The following is a 16,468-nucleotide window of genomic DNA, read 5'->3' on the forward strand; positions in this document are numbered from 1 at the left end:
ATCAGATTATTTGCTTCTTGATTTTCTAGATTCTCTTTGAACCAATGTACATGCCCTGCGTCAAATCTTATCATGTTAATCTAAAACAAGATAAAATAAAAGGTACCACCTATTTTCAACTGTTGTCACATTGATGGTAAAGAACGTTTGGTAGCAAATAAAAATTAAGGAAATAGTGGTCAATCTTCTACTATTCTTAATTATACTCTTTATTTTCAGCCAACAAGTTGAACATATGACTTGTGTTACAAACCCAAATGGTTTCAATGCGCATCCTTCACTAATTCGATTGGCCCGGTGCTAACTACTAACTACTAATGGATGAATATACTACAATATTTCTTTATAAAAAAGAAAAAAAAAGAATATAATACAGTATGAGTCACATTTTGAAAAGGTTTCTTGATATTTCGGGGTGGGTGGCGTTGGGTAAGGGAATCATAAAATAACAGACAGAAAAAGTCTCCAAGTCATCCACATCACTTTCCCTTCCTAGTCTAGTCTAAGCTTCGAAAGACGACTCAACATACATAGTACTCCAAACCCATTTGCCAACTATGCATTAAAGAAATGAATGCATAGTTTAGTTTCTAGGAATGGGAATTTGGGGACAAAACTTTGGGTTCTATGCCTCAAGATTATTTTAATCCATAGACAGCGCATGCATGTATGCTCCTTAGGTTTTCTATTAGGAATAAAAGAAATTGATTTGCAAGAATATCTTTAGCCGGAGTTGTTTAAAAGTTAAAAGTATATATCTTTGGTGATCTTTTATTTAAAGGAATCTTTGGTGAAAGTTTCTTAACAATAAATAACTATTGTATGTTAAGTAGTTAGATTAAAGTTGCTAATGTGAGGGAAGAAAAGGTAAAACTACCTTATCCAAATAACTATTTTTTTTTTTTATCAAATCCAAATAACTATCACATAGAACAAAATATTACTCTCTCCATATACCTCCAAGAAAATATTACTTCCTAATGTATGTAAAAACTGGTGAAGAAACGATACAAGCTTTTAGTTCCACGGATAAAGATACTCTTAATATCATTTAACTATGACCCGTTTCACTCAACGTACTAACTAAACCATCATATTTCACCCACCTCAGCGCACCTCCCTATGCTAGAACAAGTTAATTTTTGAAGATTATTAATTTTTTGTAGTAGAGGTTATCAAGATTAAGTTTTTTATGTATAGACAAGCGCACCTATTATATTTGTTTTAGCATCTTGATATAGGTCTTCTTGTATTAGGAAGACTTTTGATTTTCTTTAACTGCGGGGTATGCCCCGTTTATTATTATATCATTTTGGGTTTAATATAATTTACATTTTTTTTTCCAAAGATATGCATGCTAATTTCAAATATTTAGTGAGATATCTTTAAATATATGTGTACATAATTAAGTTAAAAAAGCAATAATATTTAATTTTGTTAAAGAAAAAAGAATATTCATGAAAACAAAAAAAAAAGGTAATAAGTAAATTAAAGGAAGGAATTAAACCAAACAAAGGGACCCTACAGAAGAAGCAGATGTACATACAGAACATCCAAGGGCCAGAAAAAATATTCCGATATTTTTAACACTAACAAAAACAAAACATTAAACCATATATTAGTGTGCTTGGTTCAGTTTATTTTAGAGAAACAATATTAATATTTTAATTTTGCTAGTTTGGTGAGGGAGCTTCTGAAAGATTTTCCCCAATGTTTAAGCTAATAATAATATAACAACTAATTACAGCTCAATCAGATCACCTAAGGTGGAAATAATAAAAAGAAAATCAAGAATTCGAGAAAAAAAAAAAAAGAGGAAGAGCTAAGACAAAAAGAATATACAAATATAATAACTTAATAAGCCAGCAAGTTGATTGCAACGCCGTTTTAGTGTACTTTCAATGAGAAGGAGAGTTGCAAAGTAAGATTATTAAGCCATACCACAGTTCTCAAAAGCCGTGTCCGAAAATCCAATCCCTAATGGAAGAGTAGATTTTTCATCATCCACATTACTCGCTCATTCCACGTGTTCGGACTTCGGCGAATCCCGAAAATCTTCCAAGAACAAATCCTCTCTCACCACTATAAAAAAAACTTTACCTTGCGGTTAGGATTTGGTAAAAGTTAAGTTAAATAAATAATAATTTGGAAGGTAACTTACCCTGAGGTAGAGGGTTAGTAATATATATATATATATTCTTTGTTCGACCGTCTCATATACCATAACAATGAATTGATTATGCTTGATGCTTGTACATACTTCCTTTTCATCATGTTTGTTGTTTAGTGTCATTTGGTTTGCGTTTTATTTTTGCGAATATGCTTGCATTTTCGTTTGTCTTGTGGATTGGTTCCTTTGATTTGCTGTTTGGTTTTGAAGCTTGAGTGTGGCGTTAGCCTTGACGTGGTTCCAGCCCAACCCTAAGCCCAAACCCAATCTGAAATAATAATAAAAAAAACCCGGTCTAAATAAAAATGGTGCAAGTAGAGAACATGGACGTGCGTTGGGTAATTAGCACTCCCTTTTTTATTGGACTGGGCCCAATCCGAATTTGAAACAGTGTAGATAAGGTGAACTGTGACCAAAATGGTGTAGGCAGAAAACGGAGGGGTGCGTTGATTGCTCCGTAGCCCTTGCTTGTTGGGTCTCTAACGGGCCAAGCCCAGTTTCTTTTTTTTTTCTTTCTTTTGCTTGTTGGGTCTCTCGTTTATGTTTTATTTAATTGTCGTTGCACTTTATAATTACTCCTGTCACATTTTATTATATTCCCGTTGTAACACGTCGATGAGATTGTGTATTTTGTTGCCTTGTGATTTTTTATGTATTTTGTTGCATTGCCATTTTTTCTTTTATATATCCTGTTACGCTCTATCATTGTACCCTGCTCCCTTGATTACTAAGTGTACACCCCTCTTCTTTTCTATCCCATTCTTTTCTCTTATCTAATTGCATGCACTCTTTTCTATACATTGTGTATGACACTTATTTTGTCGTTTATTATTCTAGTTCTTTATTTACTCGTAGCACAAGGATTGTCACGCTATGTCTCAGACTTGCCTAGTAATTCTCCTAGGACGCTTTGTTTCCGCAGTGCACAACATTAGGTCTCGAACTCACCTCATGCGCTTTAGGATATTCTTCCTATTCATAATAGGTGGATACTAAGGATATCCGACCAATAAACAAAACCAAATCAAAAAAATCAATTCACAACCAAACTTCTTTTCGTCAAGTATCACTTGAGATCATTTCAAGGTCTAACGTTTTAACGACCCCCTCTACTTTTCAAAATTTCAAACGTTGTTTCAAGGTCCAACACCTTAACGACTCTTTTTTTGTAATTAAAATAAATCTTTCAAAAAAGATAAAATCAATTCAACACACAAACATTTTACCTAAAGAATTACGCATTTCTGATTTCCTCATTGCACCTAGGGATACGTAGGAGCAAGGGCAACACCCTTGTCGATGTGAAAAAAAAACAAAAAAATTCATCGCTCTTGAGAAAATAAATAATTTTGAAGTCACGTTATTTTTATTACACACTTGATTAAAGACTGTCATTCTTTGTAACGGGTGTGTGGGAGTGCTAGCACCTTCCCTATGTATAAACAACTCCTGAACCTCTTCTTTTCAAAATTTGCAGATCTTCTTTTTGGTGTTTTTTTAATGTTTTCCTTAAATAAACTTTGGTGACAATTCCCTCTCGTTTCCTTAGAAAATAAATTTATTTTATTTTCTTTCATTATCTCGTCGTGATGTAGGTTGCAATAAATATATGTGCAATTTTTTTAATTAAAAACAAGACTAAAAAGCCCAAAAGAAGAAAATATAGAGAGATTAAACAAACTGATTGGTAATTACCCTTCATCAAAACTAAGCAAAGGGTTCAAAAGAGCATGAGCTTGCTCAAAACTCAAGATAATCTGACTCCATCTCATAAGCTTGAACAGCCAAAAGAGTTTAACATATATACATTTTTAGTGTACAGTAAACCAATCAAAAATAATTTTTATATATAATTTTTAAAATAATTACTATAAAAATCAATAAATTTATTATACATAATATAATTTATAATTGAGTGACAAAATAAAAAACCATTACACCATCAATACATATATAATATATTATTTATTCAATTTTAAAACATGATTGCCACCTAAATGGAGTTGTGGTTGTAAAAGGTTGAAGACTAAAAATAGTGCTTTCCTAAATCAGGATGACTAGGTGAATACATTAAGTGAAACAAATGGAGAAACTTAAGTCATATGGAGGCTTGTTATTTTAAAAAATTCAAATTGTTTTTTTTCACCCTCTTTGTAGAAATTCGTATTAATAATTTAATTATTTTGAGTTAAATATTTTTCTGTGATTTAGTATACTTAAATAATTAAGTATGGTTATTAATAAATAATAAATAATTACATAACTATGGCTTAAACATCAATCTACTATTACACTGTTTTAGGATTCATCAGAAAAAAAAAGAAGAAAGAAATTCAGCAAAAAGTATTACACTGCTTTTGGGATAGATAAATGTTGCTTATAGTAAAACGACAACTAAAAAATCATGGTCTAAATGTTTAGACGTAGGCTATATAATTATTATGCCTATACTATTCGTTTACATTAAAAAATGTGTTATCTAAAATATATGTTAATTTACTCTTTTATAAATGTTGTTTAAACATATATAATGCGTATGATAACATTTAAAAATCATGTCCTAAAAGTTTAGAAAACCATTATAGAGCCATAATTATGTGGTCTTAAAAGCATGATAACATCTTAAAATGCGCGGTCTTTTTCGTTATTTGAGATTTTTGAATGTTTTTTGCCCTATGGCCAAAAGTAATAAAAAATCATGGCCTATTAGCAAATATCACGATCACTTAAAGTGCAACTGAAAAACTGATGGTTACATTTCGTCACATTTGAGTACTTTTTTTTTTTTTTTATAAAAAAAAGTTAAAATTGTTGTAGTGTCTTAATGGTCAAGAAAGATATTTTCATCGTCCAATAATTATGAAATAACTTTGTCCTAATTAAGGTATCGTCCAATAATTATAAAATAACTTTGTCCTAATTAAGGTATCTAATTCTATTAGTTGAATAAAATGTGTGTTGTAAATTTTCTAATACTGTATTTAATTTCAAAAATAGTTATGCCGTGAGTCAAAGTTTATCATGATACTATTCTAAAAAAATATGGGATGAGAAAGGTTCCAACTATTGCTGTATTAATGGGAAAGAATGGTATGTACACTGCACATAGAAATATATTAAGGAATATGGATTTATCTTCTTATTTACTATTTGTTTTATAAGGTTGAGTTGAATCCCAAACAAATTTTTAAGATCAAAACCATGCAGCCTTCTTTGATTCAATTGGACAATTGGAGGGGTGCAAAGGGGTGAATAGATTCTGAAACTGCTTCTTATTGGAGGTGAATAGATTCTAATGGGTAGCGATAGGTAAGGGAATTTTAAAATAACAGTGTCTCCAAAGTCAACCACAATATTTCTCACCCTTTGTCTTAGTCTAGTCTAATCTTTGAAATATTACTTAAAATTAACGCATTAGTGCGTTACTCCAAACCCATTTGCTAATTGCATATTAAGGAAATATGAAGTTTGGGTATAGGAATGTATTGTGGGGACTAAACATTGGGTTCTATCCCTCAAAATTATTTAAATTAGGAGAAATTCGTCTCTCTACCCTTAAAAAAAACAAAAAACAAAATGAAAAAACAGTAAGTTAAATAAAAAAGGAACGTTTAAAGCCGGACTGCCTTATATTTATATCCACATCATCCTGATATGTAGGGTTGTGGTTGTGTTTTTTGTTTCCTTTTTTTTTTTATTACAGGGGGCAAAGCTCGAGGCCAAGGGTTCTGGTTGTGCAAAAGACTGTTTCTTCATAGTTGATAATGTTACATATCTCTAAAAAGAATTACTCCAAAATAAATTGTTAGCTAAGAAAAATTGTTAGTAAACACATATTGAAATGCATTCATACAAAATATATTGTGATTAACTCAAGAATTATGTAATTAACACTTTCCTTTTCACCTTTAAATATTGTGATTTCAAATAAAAGTTGGTCTATATATTCAGAGATGAAATCAAATTGTTTTTAATTTTTCTTTACGTCTAATTGAATTAGCAAGCGTAAGCATATTTTTTGTTGGTTTAAGTGCTAATAAAAATTGAATAACTAACCTTTTCAAAATTTGAAGTAGATTTTGCAGATTATAACATGACATGTACAAATGCATAAAATAATTTAAACACTTTGAATGACTTTTTAACCTGATTCCAACACTCAATTACAAGACACTTACAATAAAAAAATAGTCTTTGCTGAATTACATTTCTTTTGTCTTTGCTGGATTACATTTTTTTTTATCTTTGTACCTTGCAGCTTAAGCTGTGAAAATGAAGAAAGAAGAAAAGATAAAGCAGTTGATAGAAGAAATATAAGAATCAATCATTTCAGAAATCAAAATTAAATAAATTGTTAATTTAAGAATTAACCTTCTCAAAGAAAATAAAAGAGTGAGGAAATAATAAAAAAAATGGAGGAAGGTAGCCCATAGTTAGTACAGATAATTTCACCATGTTTGATTTTATTCATTAGATTACATTTACAGAATTGTACTTTAATTAATTCATTAATAAGTATACTAATATATTATTATTTATGGGGAAGATGGTGTACAGAAGGAGCATTATGAAAAACTAAGATGACGTACAAAATGATAGATTAACAACAACATAGTTACATATCATCAATCAAAGGTAGTATTCTAGTACTACAATTTCCTTCAGAAAACATGTACAAGTAAAAACTAAGAACAATGGAAGCTTAATTTTACTTGCATCATATTTGTACAGTTTGATAACTAGATGTTGGAGTCACGATGCATTTCATATCAGATTCATAAATCATAATAGCAGCCCCTTATTAAGTTGTAAGATGAATAAATGAGTAGATAATAATGGAATGTGATGTTATGTAGATAAATAAGATGCGTCTGTTTTTTAAATTATGCAGAAAAAGGTTGAGAAAATATAATGTTTTGGTTGATTGTGATCATATTTAGTTGGAAACAACGTGCATATAATTGAAGAGATAAAAAAGTAAATGAAAGAGAAAGAGCAATAACATATTGCCTACAATATCATCAAATTGAAGAGTTAACACTACAATAATAAAAACGTATTACATCGATTATTTGAAACTTACAACATTGGTTATCGATTGTCGTCGTATCAAGCATAATAAAAAGTGCGGGTATCTATGATGACAATTGTATTGAATCGTCGTAAAATATATAACATTCTAAGATAAGTTTCTGTTCAGGACATTCTAAGACGGTCCTCGACAGGAACCTTGTCTTAGAATGTTTTTTTTTTTAATCCCCAACTTAGGACAAGAATATGTACCATGAAACTGAAGCTTCAAAATTTGGGTTTTGCTTCAAAAAAGAAGAAGAAGGCTTCTTGTTAATTTGGGTTTTGCTTCAAAAAAGAAGAAGAAAAAGGCTTCTTGTTGCTCTTGGAGAAAGATAGAGGAAGAGAAAGAGAAAGATGGAAGAGAGAAATTTGATGGAGAAGGGAACACGACCACGACATGAAGGTGGCCGAGCAAAGTGGGATTGACGGGGAGAGAGGGAATAAGAAGTGTAGGAGAGAGAAAAAAATGAATGAAAATGAAAATGAGGGATAGAAAATAAAAAAAATAAAGCCTAAAATTTAAATTTAAATTTGAATTTTGAAAGAAAAGACATGGAAGAAAGCAAAGAATTGTTTGAACCTCAACAAAATGTTTGCAGAGCTGAAGCGCGGTTGCAACGGGGATCGATTATTTTATTTGAAAAATTTTTAGGAAAGGACACGTGTGCTCAGCGGTTGTTGTTAGGAGAGTGACCAGGGATATAGTATATACAAGCACATATGCCACAACATTCGGTGAAACATGACAGGCTAACGGGTCTTTATGTAGACTGCTACGCATGTTATAGTCTTATAGACCATTAACTTAAATTTTAGTATATTCTGAATTTGAATTCTGAATAATTTAAAATTAGACAGAAAATAAGTTCTTAATAAGCAATCCAATCAATGGGCTTTGACCTCGTTTTAGTGATGCAAATAATTGAAAATTTTATTTTGTAGAGGGATATTGAAAAGATTAAAAAGAACAAATAGACAAGATATTTTATTTATAAATTTATGAATTTGTAGAACAAATATGTAAATAAATTAATGATGAATCCATGAATTTGTTAAAAGCTAGTTCCCACGTATAGGCAAATATTCTTATTTCTAATCAACATTGAAAGAAGCTCCATGTCATAAGAATCTAATTATTATTTGCCGAGAAATTTGTCTACTTCCAACGAAAAACCAAATATCGACCCAGTTAATTAGAATCACATGCCAAAACATAAACAACTTTAAATAAAATCTCAGGCCGAGGAAGCAAAGTAACCAAACCAGTGTATAAACCTTATCTATGTTCTGTTTGGTCTGTTGCAGGAAATGATGATTTAACAAAATTAAATGACAATTATTATATACGGTTGGTTAGATAATTTTGACTAGATACTAACTTTTTTTACAAATTCCAATAGAATATATTCTGTACATGGAGATGTTTCTTAAGATGTCCAATGCTCATCTTTTGTCAATATAATATGAGCAATCGGTAATAATGAATGTTCACTCTTGGAACACAACTAACCATCCAATGGGAAAGAAGCATCTGTTTCCTATAAATTTTATATGTAGAAAAGAAAATGCTAAAAATAATATTAATATAAGATGCTCAAGTCACATTCATTATTAATTTATTCTGTGACAATATAATGTAACATTTCTGACAGCTTATCATTCAATCCCCACATTAAGTTTGGTTGAACACACTGCTAGTATGCTCATGGATAAACTATTTCTGCCCATAGCAATCATAGATGTTGTTCGGTTCTAGTACGATTTAATCTGAACCATTTTATGTTTGATGTTGCTGTGTCAAACAATACCAGTATTTTCCACAAATGTTAAACTCATGCATTTGTATCGAAAAAATAAATTAAAATCATGCATTTGTATCGAAAAAATAAGTTAAAATCATGCATTTCAGCCTTCCTCAGCAGCTTGATGGATATTAACTACTCCTTTGATTTTTTTTAATTGATGAATTTTTGAAGAATTTTTGTTTTATTATCTATCGTTTGCAATAATTAAGATTATATTTATTACTTTTTTAAGAATAATTTTTTTATTAATTATATTTTTATTTTTTTTCTTATTTTTAATTAATTTATAAATATATTTATTATGAAGTGAAAAGAAAAAAATAAAATAAAAAATTCAACAATTATTTTAAAAGATAAAAAAAATTTATAGTATTTATTATTTGTTATAAAACAACCTTAAAACACAAATACTTTAAAAAGATCGGATAAACTCGTGTAGACGTTAATATTTCCACTATGTCTCCACCTCTACCTCCTCCGCTATAAGATCCAAAGAAGAAATTGACATCCTTCCAATGATTATGCTCACAGTTCAAACCACCCAAGAGAAAGGAAAATCATTTCAACCCTAGTGTCTTGTGTAAAACTTCTTGGAAGTGCTTAGCATGTCTAATGTTAAAGTGCTAGTGCTGGTAACATTTTCTGGTATGTTGTTTTTGGACAGGTTACCCACAATGTTAAACTTGCATAAGAGAGGAACATTATTAATAGTATTGCTCAATAATATTATTTCTGTTCACTTATATTTTTTCTTATCCTTTGACACATTAGGTGTGAATTTCTTCATTCATACCAGAATTATGAGGACTTTGGAAGTGGAGGATATATAATATTAATTATTTTAAAAATAATCATATTTGAACATCTTTTAAATACAAACACCTTTTTTATATTTTTTTTCTTACCACATCATATAACTTCTTTTTTTCTCTGTCATCTATGAGTTAGTGGATTATTGTCAGCATAAAAGATTTTATAGTACAAACCAATTAGAAAATTGTGTAATTTCTAAGATAATTATTTTTTTCAAAATTAATAAATTTATCATGCATAATAATTTATTTACATGCGCTGATGTTCTAGCAAGCATTTTGCATGACAATTCTTTCGATTATGTTTTTTATGAGCAATTGCGAAATGCTTTGATGTTGTTGCTTTGCTACAATGTCATTGGAGCCCATGTCCCTCCTACTCTTCCTTTGTAATCTCTGTTGAGCCTAGTGCATTGATCAAGATATTGAAGCAAATCACCTCTTAATGATGACCTATAATTTGATAATTCCATCCCTATATCAATTAAGTGATAGACTATACGAAACTTTCATTGTCTCTAAGACACAAACTCAAGATCTCTACACAGAATTCTATAGACACAATTCACGTAGTACATGTAAAAGGCAACAAACATGTTACACTTGTTAGCATAAAATCACTACAATTTTCTTTTCAAGAAAAGAATCAAATAAATGAAACCTTGAAATGAAAGCACCAAAACCATATCATACACTTTTGTACCAATGCATATAACTCAACCCAATCAACACCTCCACAATGGCCTCCTCCACCTTCTCCAAATCTGAGTAATGCAAAGTTTGCAACAACAACACCGTTGGCTTCGTCTCAAACTTTTGCTTCTCCAAGTTCCTCTCCGCCTGCCACCTCACCATGTCATGAGCCACCGGCACCAATATTTCCATCACCTCCGCCGCCACCACGTGACGTCGTGTCGCCGCCTCAGAGTGCTCCTCTTCTCCACCCTCCAACTTCTTCCATTCCAACCATTCCCCTTTCAACTTTGCTCTCAGTTTCATCTTCAACCTCCCAGGCAACATATCATACAACGTAACACGCGCGTCGTTCCCAATCGTGGCATCAGGCGCATGCATGCATCGTTCGGCCAACAAAATAACATTGGCATACCTCAGTGAAAGCCCTGCCCCGCCAACCGTATTCGCCGGTGCCAGCCGCATGACGCGGTTATTCATTGCCACCTCACCACCTTCCCCTGACGGCGCGTGGTGGAACCGGAAAACCCCGGTAGGAGCACCCCTCTTCACGTTACAACACCCCCACGCACGCTTCTTCAACACTTCCTCGGTTTGGTCGAACATGCAAAGGTTCATCCTATACAACTCGCGATGCTCCACGCGACAATAACTGTTTTCGAAAATACGTCGTCTAACAACCCCATTTTTGTTGTTCTTGTTTTGATTTCTACGTTTGACATTGCCGGTAACAAAGGTTCCAAAAACCGAACATATTCTGTTGTAAACAATGCAAATGATTCTCGCCATGAGCGCGACAACCTTATCAAATGTCTGGTTCCAAAGTGAAACTTGCTTGAAATACACAACCTGTCTCCTATAAAACATGATCTTATCATTGAAGCATTCAACCTTCACTTTTAACCCATGGTTTTCCCTAATGGTTCTCCACTTTTGCATCTTTCTCTCCGAAGCCTCCATCTCGGTGAGCGATTCCATCGCCTTGTGGAGGCTCCGCGTGGCGAGTACGAGCTTCTCCATGTTTTCAATTTTGGTCTCAACGTCTTTTGTTCCGAATTGGAGCTTCCGGGCGTCGATGGCCTCGAAGCAGCGGGTGAGGTTTCGGTTGGAGCAGCGCGTGGCAAGGTGGTAGACGGTGGCAGCGGAGAGGTTGAGGTCCTCGAGGCGCTCCGCGCAGGCGAGGGTGAGGAGGAAGCACTCATCGCGGGAATTGAGGTTAGAGACGGATTTTGATCTAATGATGTGGCGGCGGAGGTGGAGGATTTCTTGGTGGTGAAGGGAATTGTAGAGGGAGATGAGGCGGCACATGGTCTTGGCGGCGTCGAAGGCGAGGATGCCGAGGGTCTCGGGCGGCGGGGACTGGTTGTGGTGGAAGAAGAGGCAGCAGAGGTTCGCCGCCGCCCCGGGACAACGAGCCATGCTTTGGCTTGGGGTGGGACGACCAACGTCACCAACACCGTCCTTTCTCTGTGTCTCTCTCTCTTTCTAGGTTTCAATGGTTTTTAATAATTTGACGACAAAAGTTTGTTATTTAAGTTTTGACGGGTCCTTTGACTGGAATTTGGTGGTGTGGTGGCGATGTGTGTTGGGCTGGGTGTTTGTGTCAAATTATTGCATTTTTTTCTCCTTAAAATTGCCACTTTTGTGTGTTTAACAAACAAAAGAAAAACTAAATTAATTTGGTCGGGGTGTCTGTTGGGTTGGCTCTTGGCATGGGGAGGTTGTTTTTGGAGATTTGGTGGCGAATATTCAAGAAAAAGTTAGTGTGTTGTAAAAATTTGTTTGTGATGAAGAGGATAATTACTTGTGACATATGGGTAGGTTATTAATTATATTTATTTATCTCATTATTTTTGTTATTTTTATTTTACATTACAATATTTATTATATCTATTAATTTTTTTTCTTTTTCGTTATATATTTTCCTTTCTTCAACTTATACATGTGCTATCTTAACGCTTCCCCTTAAAATAGGTGTTGGCCACTTTATCCAATGACCAAAGCATGCCATTTTTTTCTCGTAGGGATCGACCATCATCACATCCTCCGGTTATTGCCATTACTTTGGTTAATAATTGTCATTTTGTGCTGGTATAATATAATTAATTCATATATATTTTTCTGAAGTATGTGAATAACTCATTTATTCATTTGATTGTTACAGGTCTACTTAAAGGATGGTAAAAAATATTTATTTAATATATATTAAATTTGTAATGGTAAAAAAAATTGTGATAGTTAATATTTTTTATTTTTAAAAAATATACAAATTAAACAATATATAGGTTATTAGCACAACACTATAACCAACTGGAATAATGAGTCAATTAGGTTATAAAATAAATAATGTTATTATACATATCACTACAATTTCTAATGCATATTTAATGCACATATAAATTTAAATAATAAATTTTATGATAATTAATTTTGATATAAATCATACGAATTATTTAATTTGTATATATATATTTTTAAATAAAAAATATTTACTATTATAAATTTTTTACCATTATAAAATTTAATATATATTAAATAAATATTTTTATTTTATAACAGTAATCCGAATTAAATATACATTAAATTTTGTAATAGTAACTCGAATTAAATAAAAAATATTTAATGCATATTTAATTCGGGTTACTATTACCAAAATATTTAATGCATTAAATCTTGTAATAGTAACCCGAATTAAACAAAATATATTTAATGCATTAATTCGGGTTACGTCTACAAAAATATTTAATGCATTCAATTTTGTAATAGTAATCCAAATTAAATATATATTAAATTTTTTAATGATAACCTAAATTAAATAAAAAATATTTAATTCGTATATTTTTTAAAATAAAAAATATTTACTATCACAAATTTTTTTATTATTACAAAATTTAATATATATTAAATAAATATTTTTTATTTTGTAATAATAACCCAAATTAAATATGCATTAAATTTTGTAATAGTAAAATACAAAATACAAAATAACAAAGAGAAATACAAAATAATCTAAAAATTTAAAAATTAAAAAAATAAATTAACTCACGGAAGAAGGTTTTTCCGTGAGCTCCTGCGAAAGAACTGTGAGATGACACAGAAGAAGTTTTTCCTCAGTTAATGTTACAACTGTGGAAGAACCTTCTTTTTTCGTGCGATCTCACGGAAGAAGTTCTTTTTAAAAGAGATAAATAAATTTTAGAAAAAAAATCATGTTTGAATCATTAAATTTTATTCGTGATTTTCTGTTCAAGCTGCATTCATGGTGGGATATGATCTTTTTTTTAGGACAGCTGGTGTTTAATTTTTACTATATATAATTTTTTTTTAGCTAACAACAAACATGATCTTTAATCTAGGACAAATTTTTTTTATAATTTTATGTAAAAATAAATAAATTATTCATGATAAATTTGAATCTCCCTAGCTCTTAAATGCAAAATTATTTACTTTTTTAAAGATAAAATTATGTTCTGTTATTATCTTAGCTCTTGCTCCTTATTATCATGTACAAACTAAAAGTGTGGTTTCAATTTTATTTTATTTTATATAAAGTCTAATCTAAAATGTGTCAATCATTAATTATTTTTTCACTAAAAGATACTCTTAATTAAATCAATTCTAGAATGACGAGAAAAATACAACTCATTAATGTTCGTTAGTTTGGTTTGATAGGAAAGGTTTAATCTTGAAAAAAAATACCTCTAGTTGCATTTATAAGCAACAAATTAACTTTTCTTTGGCGCTAATTACTCTTTTTATCCCTAAATAAAAGACTATTATAATTAATTTACACTCTTTAATGAAATTAGTTAATTTAGTTATTAACATTAAATTACTCTTTTATCCCTAAATAAAAGACTATTATAATTCATTATCTTTGTCTTTTCATTTAATCACTCTTTAATTAATCAATGATTGTATGTTAGTCTTATTCTACAATCCTCATAAGAGAAAATGTATTTATCTTTTTAATTCATAACATTTGTAGTAAAACAAATAAGGATATTTTTGTAAAAAAAATAATTAAGGTAAAAGATAACTTATAATCTTTTTAAAAGAGATAAATAAAGTTTAGAAAAAAATCTTATATTTAGGAACAGATGGAGTTCATTAGCATAATGGTCAAAATAAATCAAGTATTCAAAAAATAAGAAAAATAAATAAATCTGAGAATTTCATGAAGTATAATGTTGAAATAATAAATTAAGTATTATAAATAGTAAAATGGATAAAATAAATGTAATATAAAAAATTGGGAGGAAGATTGAGTTGAAAGAAACATAAATAATAAAACCATGTTTTATTTAAAAATTGTAATAAGAAAATTTAATAAATATTAAGGAATAAAATAAAAAAATATAAAAATTAGAAGTTAAAAGTTAACATTTAAAATATTATACTTTAAATAATGTTTTAAAAAAAATATTAGAAGCTACTGAGAAAAACTTATTTATCAAACATTTATAAGCTTTTCTATATAAATATAATATTTATTATGTTTATTTATAGAATTGTGATATTTTTGTTTGATGTTATTAATGAATGTTTTAATGTGTACCTTGTTATAATGGAACAAAATGACCAAAGAAATTTATAAAATTTATTATTGCAGTATAGGTGTTAAAATTTTAGTCTAATTTAGTTGTTAGAAATATAATAAAACGTGACATTCATAAATTCTGAATATTTTGTCTTTTTTCACAACGAGATTATGTTAGTTTTAAATGAATAAAATAAATTAATATTTTATTATTAGAAAATTAAAAAATAAAGTTAGTTGATATGGAAGCAAAGTAATTTTTTTCTCTGAAATATACTCCTTCATTTGTACTTTTTCTAATTTTATAGAACCATTTTTATATGTCTCTATATTTTAATCCAAGTAAATTACTAATTATAATACTGAAAATATTAAAAGTCTAAGCAAAGTACATGTATTTATCTAGTACGTACTACATAAGCTATAATTATATCGCCCTTCTACTTAATTCATCATCACATCATTAATAAGTGTATAGGCAAAAATAAGTTCTTATTCGAAGCTAAGTTAATGCATGAAGATAATTAGTGAAGGAAAGACTAGAACATGCGATCTTTAATTGCCACAATTGGATCTCAAAGTAAGACTGCAAATTAAGTTTTCCCTCAAGGAGGTATTTGGATCTAATCGTATAAGCTCTCTAGACTTAACTCAAATTCCCATTAACTATCATCTTATAGCAGTGATGCTAAAAAGAGAGTGAAAAAATTCCAAGTCTACCCCGAAAGGTTCAAGAGAAATTTTTTGAGCAAAATGAAAAGTATAAGAATTGAGCATGAGCTGATAGATTGTAAAAGCCAGATGCAAGTTTCAAGGAAAGAGATCGTGTATAGGTTCATTTTGCAGATAATATTTTTCACAAGGCCCTTTTAGAATTCTAAATAGAATTGGTATACAATTTATGCGTGCAAAATTAAGTTATAAGAAGATTATGGACTATCAGCAAATTAACTTCGATGACATTAACGTGTTTCAATTATGAAGGAGAAGAAATCAAGTTGTGTCCATCTTTAAAACTTTTTAACTCAGACGACAATGATGGATAATTGTACAGGTCCGTATGTCATGCTGTTCCACTAAAAGAAACTTTGATTGAGTTTAGCCCTATCTCTTCTACAATGAGATGTCCAAAGATGGATAATTGTACAGGTCCGTTTTGCTTTCTTTAAATTCATTTTTATCAAATATATTTTCAATTTAGTAGTGTATATTCAATTTAGTAGTTCTCATCTTTACTCAATAGATCTTAAGTGAATTGCTTAGATGAATCTGAGTTATCTTCCTTTAATTCTTGTTCCTTCAAACCATTTTGTACTAAATGTTGTGATGTTTGTTATGATTCATGCTATAACAGAAATTGATTTTGTAACATGCA

At 30.3% G+C, this 16,468-nt stretch overlaps 1 protein-coding gene across 1 annotated transcript; it reads right to left on the minus strand.

Moving 5' to 3' along the window:
• Positions 1-10,204: 10,204 nt before the first annotated feature.
• Positions 10,205-12,043, minus strand: LOC114417759. The gene has a single exon (XM_028382828.1). The coding sequence runs from the start codon at positions 11,970-11,972 to the stop codon at positions 10,548-10,550; it is 1,425 nt and encodes a 474-aa protein (XP_028238629.1). The 5' UTR covers positions 11,973-12,043; the 3' UTR covers positions 10,205-10,547.
• Positions 12,044-16,468: the final 4,425 nt, after the last annotated feature.

Source organism: Glycine soja, chromosome 7 (assembly GCF_004193775.1).
Source record: "Glycine soja cultivar W05 chromosome 7, ASM419377v2, whole genome shotgun sequence".
Lineage (NCBI taxonomy): Eukaryota > Viridiplantae > Streptophyta > Magnoliopsida > Fabales > Fabaceae > Glycine > Glycine soja.